This window comes from Myotis davidii, unplaced genomic scaffold (assembly GCF_000327345.1).
Source record: "Myotis davidii unplaced genomic scaffold, ASM32734v1 scaffold449, whole genome shotgun sequence".
Lineage (NCBI taxonomy): Eukaryota > Metazoa > Chordata > Mammalia > Chiroptera > Vespertilionidae > Myotis > Myotis davidii.
In genome coordinates, this window is record NW_006383007.1 from 989032 (window position 1) to 1000282 (window position 11251).

Here is an 11251-nt window from a genome sequence, read left to right on the forward strand (position 1 = left end):
AGGTGAGTGCCCCGCCCTGCACCCCTGGTTTCTCGCTTTCCTTCGTATAGTGCCCTTTAGCAGGCAGTATTCTCCCTAAGTCTCCGGCCAAAGGGTGACAAGTGGTGGAAACCGGCTTAGCTCCCTCTCTGAAGTGTCAACTGATTTCAGGGTTCCAGACCTGACAGTTCAGATGTCTGTGAATGATGAGTTTTTTTGCCCCCCGCCCCCAGATTATCACAGCAGCGCCTCAGCAGTTCCGAGTAGACATCCTCCCAGTGGATGACAGCACTCCGAGAATTGTCACAAACCTGGGGCTCCAGTGGCTGGAGCGTATGGATGGCAAGGTAAGGCCCCACCATCGGCCAGTTCCACATTAACCAGCTTGGTCAGTAGCCTTGAACATGATGATAGATTATGACTAAGAACTCTAGCTGAAATCATGTTTATGCCTCCCTAAGTAAGCTGATATTCCTGAGATTGGAGAGCTTCATGGGTTTGATTCAGATTGTATATAGTTTTATTCAGTTTGTATAAGAACATTGTACATGTTCTTATACAATGGCTCCCAAAATATAGTAGCTCAAACAAAATAGCAGGTATTTGCCCCCTCACATCCAGGGTGGAAGTCCAGGGCTCTGCATGATGATTCAGAGGCACAGGTTCCTTCTCTCTTGCCATTCTGCCTTTACTGCCTTGTAGCCGTTGACTGGAGTTACCCTAATCTCTTCAGTTAGTCATCAGTATTTTAGTCCATGGGAAGAGGAAAATAGAGAAGTAGAGAGCAAGGAATATACAGATATTTTAATCCTCACCTGAAGATATTTTTCCCATTGCTTTTCGGAGAGAGTGGGAGGGAGGGAAGAAGGGAGGGAGGAAGGAAGGGAAGGGGGAGAGAGAGAGAGAGGCGATGTGAGAGAGACACATTGACTGGTTGCCTCCTGCATGTGCCCCAATGGGTGGGGAGTGAACCAGAAACTCAGGTATGTGCCCTTGACCAGGAATCAAACCCAATACCCTTCAGTGTGCGGGGTGATCCTCTAACCCAGGGGTGGGTAAACTTTTTGATTCGAGGACCACAATGGGTTCTTAAACTGGACCAGTTATTCATTTCAAACGGGCCAGATCCGGCCCACGGACCGTAGTTTGCCCATGGCTGCTTTAACCACTTAGTAACACTACCCATGGCAAGAGCAAGGGATATATTTTAAGCAAGTGGTACAGAAATTAAACACATCTCTTGCACTCATATTATTTTGGCAAGAAATGGGTCACATGGGCTCATCTGTTGCATGGGACGCTGGGAGATAGAGTGTCTAGCTGATTAGTCAGGTGCCCAGCTAAAAGTTTGTTAACTAGAAGAAGGGAAAGATAGATTTGGGGACATATCTGGAATATGCCATTAATGGGAAGGAAGTATTTTTGTGGGTGAATGTCCTCAGAGGAATACTTTAGAAATTTTATTCCCCTTCTCCTAAAGCCCAATTTGGTCATTTTAAGATATGCCATAACCATGTCTAGCATTAAATTCTTTTCCCCACCCAAACACACACAGTTCTTGAGTTGAGTTTGAGAACTGGTTTCTATCTTTTGCCTGTGGTTTTCCCTCTAAGACGTAGATTTTCTCTTCCCTATGGAGCTGATTAGTTGGTTGTATAGGCATCCCTCAGAGATATTGTGGGTTCAGTTCCAGACCATTGCAATAAAGCGGGCATCTCAGTAAAGAGAGTCATAACCTTTTTTGTTGGTGGAGGGTCTTGCCTTCAGTTTCTGATACACACAGCACCTGAGAAGCACACTAAAACAAGGTATGCTTTTATATGTAGGTGTTATGCTATAGCTTTCCACCAAACTTATCAGAATTTTTAAAATATATCAAACAAAATTAGTATCAATTCTTTTGCCCTATTTCATTTATTTTTTTTCCATATTCAGAACCATCTCACTCTCTTCTAAACCCTCTGCAATTCTACTTCCCACCCCTACCCTACTGTAGGGACTCTTGTCAGAGTCACCAATGACCTCTATGTTGTCAAGTCCAAAGGTCACTTACATGTCCTTACTTTCCTAGAGTTAAAAACATTTAATACTATTGACCATCCCTTTTTTCTCTCAAGCCTTTGCTCTCATTAAATATTTTTTGGTTGAGTTAAGGCCTGGCTGGCGTGGCTCAGTGGTTGAGCATTGACCTAGGAACCAGGAGGTCCTGGTTCGATTCCCGGTCAGGGCACATGCCCGGTCGGGTTGCGGGCTTATAGGAGCATGCTGGAGGCAGCTGATCAATGATTCTCTCTAAATATTTTTTGAGTGAGCTAAAATATAGGCAGTATATCTGGGCAAAATTGGGGTATCATATATATCTTACTCACTTGCAAGCATTGCATTTGACTCCTGTATTTTCAGGAGTGGCCGTCTTTCCTGTGTTGTATCATGCTTTCAAAGTCCCAGCCTTCTTTAAAGGCCAAGCTCAAATTCCACCATCTCAAATCTCTTCTGCCCCAGTTCAGCTGGAATTATCTCTCCCATTCCCAAAAAAGTGCAAAGCACTCTTTTTTTTTTTAATTTCCCGATATAGCTCTTGCCACAGCTACATTGCTTATCAGCCTTTCTTTCCCAATAAAGTGTGAACACATCAAGGGCAGAGGCCGGCTGGCTTTTATCCGTACAGCCTCTTCAATACTGACAGAGTTTTCTGTGCAGTAAATGCACTCAGTCAGTCATTGTTGAGCTGAATTAAATCTGAGTCACTGGGTCTTGTTCTTACTTTATTCCCACAACAGGAATTAAATTTAATGGGTTTCTATTCCAGGCAACCAACTTGATCACCAAGAAAGAACTGCTGACCCTGGACCCGGACACGGAAGACCTGCAACTTGTCTATGAGATCACTACGGGCCCCAGGCATGGCCACGTGGAGAACAAGCTGCAACCTGGCCGAGCTGTCGTGACCTTCACACAGGGTGGGGCCTCAGGGAACTGGGAAATAGGAGGAATCTGTTCTACGACCACTCTCACCCCTAAGTAACCTACATACAAACATACAGATCTTTTAATGTTTAACCATCCAACTTTGGAATTTTACGTCTCTGATTTTTTTTTCCTGTTACTCTGAATTATGCCCCCACTCCCTTTCCCCTCAACCCCCTCCCCCCCAAAAATTCACCTTTACCATGCTTCCTCAGCTCCCAAATTGCTTTAGGTTTTGGCCAGGTTTTCTGGAAGGGATCATGTCAACGCTCGGTTTTCTTTAAAAAGAAACCACAGAAACAGCCCCCGGGCTTTATGAGAGATCCGTGATCCTGTGTGGTTTGCCCTCTAAGGGTTATGGGTATTTTTTAAAGTCTTCAGCAAAGAAATTAAAATCAATGTGAGCAGATTCCTTAACAGAAATGTTTTCCTGCTTTGAATCATATCAAGCAGACCATTTTGTATTTTAGTTTCCCAGACGCCCCTTGGGGTCGTGTAGAATCTAGCTGACTTTTATGGAAGGGCTTCATTGGGAGCAGTTACGAGAAACTGCCTGTTATGACTCATGTGCCGTATTTCCTTTTTCTCTCTGTCCTCAGTCTTCTGTGCTCTCCTAGCCCATGTTACCTGTGCCTTGTGTGGGGGCTGTTTTAATCCAACCTTAGCTCTTCTTAGTAACACATGCCTTCCAAGGAACCTTATTAGAAGGGAGTGGTGTGGATATGAGTATATGCACACAGAGGATGGGGTCGAAGACTTTTCTCTGTCAGCTCTTAGATCTGCTGCTAACATTCCATAGACCTTTATTGAAGTGTCTTTTTGCCAAGGCCTGGAAGTTCTCATTTACAACAGCATAGTGTATTTCCTGTGCATAAATATAGCTTTTTGTCACACGGAGCTACAGGATCTTATTTTTGCATCTGGCGGAAGCAGTAATTTCTAAGACTATTACCCCCTTTTGTTCTCTGGAACACATGTTCTGTCCAGGACCCATTAGAAGAATAGACTGAGTGTGTCAGTGTGCACAGCTATGAGGCTGTTTTTGTAACCCCGGGCTAACGCACTGTATCTTTTTTCTCACAGAGGATGTGAACTTGGGGTTGATTCGTTACGTGTTGCATGAGGAGAAGATCCATGAGATGATGGATAGTTTTCAGTTTCTGGTGAAAGACAGTAAACCCAACGTGGTCAGAGATAATGTCTTCCACATCCAGTGGTCCCTCATCAGCTTTAAGCATACTAGGTACAAGCGTCATTGTGTCTTCATTCTTGAGAAAGGAGTCAGGCAAGCAGAGGATTCTGGGCAAAGCACTCTGTGGGCCAGCTGTAGTCATCTGATAAGGGGGTGGTGATAACAATAATAAAAATAATAATTATACCAAGTATTTCTTGAATACTGTATGTATCAGGCACTGAACTAAGCACTTGACCTACATCACTTTAATACTTTGAATTTATGAGATGAATACTGTTGTTGCCCCTGCAACAACAAAGCAGTAGAGACAGAAAGAGGGTTACTTGCCCAAAGTCACATAGCTACTCGGCAGTAAAACCAGGATATAAGTAACCAGAAGACACTGGCATTGAACTAGCATTCTTCACAACCCAGCGGCAGAATTTCAGAGACGACTATTTTGTGTGTTTGTAGCTACAATGTCAGTGAGAAGGCGGGGTCTGTCAGCGTCACAGTGCAGAGGACTGGGAACCTGAACCAATACGCCATAGTCCTGTGTCACACGGAACAAGGCACTGCCAGCTCCAGCTCCAGGGTCCGCTCCCAGCCTGGGCAGCAGGACTACATGGAGTATGCTGGCCAGGTAAGTGGGCGAGCGGGCCTCTGATTCTTGAACTGCCTGCAAGGACTGTGACGAGGTTGTCGACTATTGTGGCACCTTCCAATTTTCTTTTATTCCCCCCCGCTTCCTTTCCATTGGCAGCTTTCCTCAGTAATTTTCCTATCTTCGGTTCTCACAGTACTTTGTTCTTCATGGTCTGCATAAACTCCATTGACATTCTAACTGCCAAAGCTTAAGTTATGTGTAGCTTCTCATTCTACATTTTGCTTCATTACAAAAAAAAAAAAAAAGTCTCCAAGGCATCATGTTCTACACTCAGCCTTCAGAATTTTAACCTTTTCTCTCCATCTTTACCTGAAGGGAGGGAGTGTGGGGAGACCAGTTGGGAGGCTTTTGGATGGGCTGGGTGAGAGATGATGGGAGCTTAAGCTGCAGTTATAAAGTGAAGGGGGAGAGAAGTGGGTGGATTCAGCTGATGAGGAAGCCATCAATTGAGAGGACTAAGCAGTGGGTTAGATAGTGGGGCAGAAGGGAAAGTGGATGATGATGCCCCTTGCTGGGAGGGGACACATAGAGGAGCAGGTTTGGTGAGGGGGTGATCTTGACTTTGCTTTTGAACATGGTGAGAGTGAGTTGCCTTAGAGCCATCAGTGGACAGCTATATACATTGGTAGGGAGTACAGAGAGGAGTTCTGGGTAGGGAGATAAATTTGTCATCTCTATATAGAGCAGTGGTGGTAATCAGTGTCAGGGTGGAGTGAGAGAAAGAAAAAGGGGAGAATGAAAGCAAAAGAGAAAGGAGGGGACTTAATGGCAGAATGCCCTGTTTTTGTCATCTTTTATGTATGGCACAATGCCTGGCACTTATTAGGTATTGATTAAATGTTTTTTCAAAGTAACTTCATTATTCTTATGTCAACATAAAGTAACAGGAACCATAAAGAGGAGTGGGCTCTCTTTGAGTCATGTCAACAGAACTAAGCTAAGACCACTATGTCAAATTTAAATGAGGCACTAGAAGAGTCTTAACAAAATAATAAAAAGAGCTATATATGCCTATTTTTCAGGGAAAAATAAAAGGAAGTGTGTTCTAGATCTTAAATAGAGATTTGTGGAGTGTTTCATTTAGTTGGGAGTGTTTTGAAATGTGGAGTTTAGTAAAAATCAATTAGCTGATTAGATAGTAATGGCAATTTACTTTTGATGAAAATTATGTGTTTTCAGAGGTTTATGACTATTTTTACACATGTTTCCTTTGTTTTTGTTTACACAAAGTATATTCCAAGCCCATTTCCTACCCTTTCAATTTTGAACAGATCCAGAGCCCTGATTCCATTTGAAGGAATTCTTCCTCTTTTATTTGGGGGTAAAGTAAAACCACCATATATCCCTGTAAGTTTACAATTAAGTGCATATATAATAATTTATCTCCTTTGTACCAGGCTAAATGTACTCACATTATAGGTTTCATTTGCAAAGGATTTAGTCAAATCTAAAGCTAAAATTCAGTCTGGTTTTTTCTCAATGTAACTTTTTCTGAATTCAAACTTCATTATACAGTAAGCTGAGATTCTATGTCAGTTTTAATTGTACAATTATATGATAATGGTAATAGGATAATATCTTGCATTTGTTCAATGTTTTAAAATAAACTGATGTATATAAAGCTTCAAAGCCTGACCCAGCTTGAAACTAAAAAAACAAAAACAAAAATAAAACAAAAAATACAGAACGTCAGCCTAGAACTTCACATTCCAAGTTCAAGAGAATTTCCAGTTAAACTTGCCACAAATGGAAGCAGGACTAAGTAATCAAATGACTCTTGCTCAAGTGAGTTAATAAAACAGGATATGAACAATTACCTACATGTTTTAATACAGTCGCTAAATGGGAGGGGATGTCTTCACCCTCCGTGTCCCTATACAGTAAATCAGTCCAGTTGTACATGAAGAATGGGAAGAGGTAGCCTTGCGTTCCAGGTGATACAGCAGAAAGTTGGGGCTAGAAAAACCAGCTGCTTCATTCGGTGCTCGCTGGACTTGGGCCCTCTTTGCCCATGGCCTTCTGGGGGAGCAGAGCAGGGGAAGCTGAGGCACAGCTTACCTCTTTGTTGTTTCCTTTGTGACAGGTGCAGTTTGATGAGCGAGAGGACACCAAATCCTGCACCATTGTCATCAACGATGATGACGTGTTTGAGAAGGTGGAGAGTTTCACCGTGGAGCTCAGCATGCCAGCATATGCCCTACTAGGGGAGTTCACCCAGGCGAAGGTCATTATCAATGACACTGAGGACGAACCCACATTAGAGTTTGATAAGAAGACCTACCGGGTCAACGAGAGCGCTGGTTTTCTATTTGCACCTATTGAAAGAAAAGGTCTGTTGGCGCCGAAAGTGACAAGGAGCTTTGTAATAGCTAACGTTTATTGAGTCCCATTTACGTGCCAAGTGCTCATGTACCATATTAACTCAGATGTGCAAGTACTTTACATGTATTAACTCATTTAAACCCCCAGCACAGCCCTGATAAAGATCCTACCCAGTGAGTTCTATCAGAAGGCTTCTCTTGGTAGCTCAGGCTGTTAGCACACCCATTTATTCTTTAATGGGACTAAAACACTTTATATTTGGCCTTGCAAATATTCATGTACTCGGGATTCTTAATCAATACCCAATCCACAAAATGTTTAGTAGCCTTGGTCAAAGAGGGAAGTTACAGTTTGTAAAAACTGATTTCCCATCTTAGTTCTTGAAAGATATGTGTTTAAAGATTTCCTTCCATGAGAGTCACACATAGAGCTCTGATGAGAAGTAAACTGTGTAAAAACTAAAGGTCAGTTCTTGAAGGGGATAAAAATCAAATCAAAGATCATATGGATTTATTATTGTGCACCATTGAGACTTTAAAATACATGGGAATTAAATCTTCATTCAAAACCACACAGCAACTATAAGTAACGATATCAGGGGTTTGTTTGTTTGTTTTCTTTGTGATTTTTTTAAAATATATTTTTATTAATTTCAGAGAGGAAGGGAGAGAGAGAGGGGGAGATAGAACCATCAGTGATGAGAGAATCATTGATTGGCTGCCTCCTGCATACCCCCACCAGGGATCAAGGCAACCCAGTCATATGCCCTTGACTGGAATCGAACCCAGGACCCAATAGTCTATAGGCTGATGCTCTATTCACTGAGCCAAACTGACTGGGGCTAATGTCAGGTTTTTTATTGAATCTACTGGCTGGGTGTTAGTGTAACAAACACTGTAAGTATTGCAAATCCTTGGAGGTGCCACTTGGAAAACAAGCAAGTCCCACCGATTGCTCTGGACCAGCAAGTGGGCCAGAATAGGCCGTCACTCAGAGAGGTGGCAGCATTAATAAGTAAAGGCATTTGTACAGAAAGGAGAGTTTTATTTTGTTTTGTCTTTCTTTTTTTAAAACAAGCTTGTTTTTCCCTGGGAGTTTAAGTACAGAAGTTTATTCAGAAAGGCAGTGAGCTGTGCCCGTCGCACTACCTTCAGGACACAATTACTTTGCTACTTAAAGTACCAAATATGTCTCTTATCTTTCCACCCGCTGTGGTCTTAGATGGTGGGTAGTGAGTCTTGTGAATTAACAGAGCACAAAATTCACAGACTAGGAAATCCATTTTAAGTTGTTTGGTGAAGTATCTGGGGTATATTAAATCCTCGAGTGGTTTATTTCATAAGCTCAAAAGAGACTGCAATGCAGGAAGGTTTCATGCCAGACCGTGAACACGAATAGTGGTGGAATATGTCAGAGGGAACCAAGCTCACTAATTTATCAGAGATTTTAGAATTTGAGAAGCACTCATTCAAATGCTTTGGTTTTCTTGCCATTTTGTATTTCAGGGGATGCAAGCAGCATTGTGTCTGTGATTTGCTATACCATCCCTAACTCAGCTATGGGAAGTAGCCTCTACGCTCTAGAATCGGGCTCTGATTTTAAATCTAGAGGGAGGTCTGCTGACAGTCGTGTGATATTCGGGCCTGGTGTCACCATGTCCACCTGTGACGTCATGCTCATTGATGACAGCGAATATGAAGAGGAAGAAGTGTTTGAGATTGCCCTGGCAGGTGCTTCTGACAATGCCCGCATCGGAAGGGTGTCATCAGCCAAGGTGCTCATCAGTGGTCCCAATGATGCCTCCACTGTGTCCCTGGGCAACACGGCTTTCACTGTCAGTGAGGATGCAGGTAACAAAGAGCATCTCTGGGGTTTCATCACCCATATCTTGACCTCTTTCTTGAATGATTTCCTCTCAGGTTTGAGAGTATCCTTAAGACAATTAAGGATATAATTGAGGATAATGCCATTCCTCAGTGACATCACTGTTGGTCAGAGACAGTATATAATGCTAGGCATTACAACCAAGAATGGGAGGTGGTAAAGAATAACTTTTCTTTCTCTGATTACTGATGGAAGGGAGGGATCTGGCTTACAGTCATTGGTTGACCTCTGTGGTTGAGAGGGAAGGCCTGGTGCTAAGCATTTTGGCTTGCAAAGGAGGGGAATGAGATCTGTTGAGAATAGAGGTAAGTGATTTCGTATACTTCTCGCTGCTAAAACAAATACATTCTAAAATGTCAGTGTCTTCACAAGTGGAACTTGCTCATTCATATTACTACAGCCCAAAGCAGTCAGTGGGCTGGCAGATTTTTCCACCCAGGCTCCTTCCCTCTCTTGGCTGCACAGGGGTCCTCCGCATGCTGCTGGCAGACATACTACCAGAGGGGCAGCAGCTGTGAGAAGTATCTACTGATGGGAGCCACTTGACCAAGGTCTTTCACCTCTTTGAAGGTGATATTCTGAGGGACAGTGGGAACTGATCTTCTTGAGTACTTATGGAATGCCAGGTACCGAGCAGCATGCATTTCATGCATTCTCAGTCTTCTGTAGAGAAGATGACATTATAGAGGAGAGCACATGGAGACTCAGAGAGATTAAATAAATCATCAAATATCAAGCAGTTAATATGCCAGAGCTGGATTTAGAACCCAGACCTTTCTACAATGCCGCTTCCTTTGCTATACACCAAATGCTCAGTCATGACTAATGTCATTTCACAACTGACTAGAAAAATGTGACTGATGGGTTTTCATGTAGCTTTGCTCTCACCTTGATTGTCAAAACAGCTAAAAATCTACATGTATATCATTAGGACCCTGTGAAATATGATGTCACAATGGACCAGAAAATGAGTTTCATTCCTAAGATAAGCAATAAGCACATATGGTTTAAGTAATGATGTGTGCACCACTCAGACAAAATGGGGAAATCAAACCAGTTAGGAACATTTAATTAGGAACATTCAGCTTCAGGCCCCATAGAGTCCCATAGCTGGTTCTTCCCTTAATTGACTATTTTCTAGCTCATCCCTGAGGCGCTCGTCTGAATTTCTTCTCCCTATATAGGCTTGAAATGTTTTCCAATGGATCCTTCCCCCTACAGTTCATTGTTCTTCTGTGAACAGTCTCCTTTATGAAGCCACAAAATCATTTTCCCCTAAGGGCTACTTTCCAGCACAACCTGCATGAGTCCCTCCTCTAGGTCTGCTCTTAATCTCAGTGTTGGCAAAAAGAAGGATGGTGATACCTCAGCCTTCCTCAGAGGGAGCACCAAGCGTCGCTGAGGTTAGAGTAGACAGGCCAGTAGGATAAAACTGCTGCTGCTGAGAAAGAGAACATGTTGGGAAAGTACCATTGATTTTCTGGGTCAAAGTTGACCTTGGGAATCTATGAATCTCATTTCAGGAGCAGTGAAGATCCCAGTTATCCGCCATGGGACTGACCTTTCAACCTTCACATCTGTCTGGTGTGCTACGCGTCCCTCGGACCCAGCTTCTGCCACTCCAGGAGTTGACTATGTTCCCAGCTCTAGGAAGGTGGAATTCGGACCAGGTGTCACTGAGCAGGTGAGCATACAGCCGTGAAAGGCTGGATGAGTCTGTTAATGTGATATCTAGTCTGCTCTCCAAACTCTCTGGAGGACACTAAACTCCACTTGCAATATTACTATCTTCCCTTTCTTCAAAAACACAAACATACAATTAAGAGAACAAACTTAGAGGGATCATCTACAAAACTCTCCAAGTGATGTTTTCACCATCTTACATCCAGCACCACGATTTAGGATAGAAACCACATTCGTTTGATCTAAATATCTAGAAACAAAACACCTAAGGGTGTGTAATAAAAAGAGTGTAATTTTATGGATAAAAAGAAACTTCATTTAAGACCACCAAAGAAAGACAAGTTGTTGCCTGTGTCCTAATTTCCCAAAATAAATGGGTATTATGTGTTTGGCATTCTGTAAGGTTTACTTGAATTTTTCTTTTTTTTTAATTAAAAATCATTTTTTTAAATTGAGATGTAATTAATATATAACACTATATTAGTTTCAGGTGTACAATGTAATGATTCAAATTGTGAAATGATTACCACAATAAGGCTAACATCCATCACCACCCATAGTTACAATTTCTTTTT

General features: G+C 42.5%; 1 protein-coding gene across 1 annotated transcript in view; it reads left to right on the plus strand.

Annotated features, from left to right (window-relative positions):
• Positions 1–11251, plus strand: part of FRAS1 (Fraser extracellular matrix complex subunit 1) — a 479756-nt gene that overhangs the window by 415529 nt on the left and 52976 nt on the right. Inside the window, exons 53-58 of the mRNA XM_006778222.2 lie at positions 2789–2939; positions 4030–4189; positions 4595–4763; positions 6871–7117; positions 8615–8959; positions 10517–10677. Of these exons, the coding sequence (XP_006778285.1) occupies positions 2789–2939; positions 4030–4189; positions 4595–4763; positions 6871–7117; positions 8615–8959; positions 10517–10677 (1233 nt within the window). The remainder of the gene's footprint in view (positions 1–2788; positions 2940–4029; positions 4190–4594; positions 4764–6870; positions 7118–8614; positions 8960–10516; positions 10678–11251) is intronic.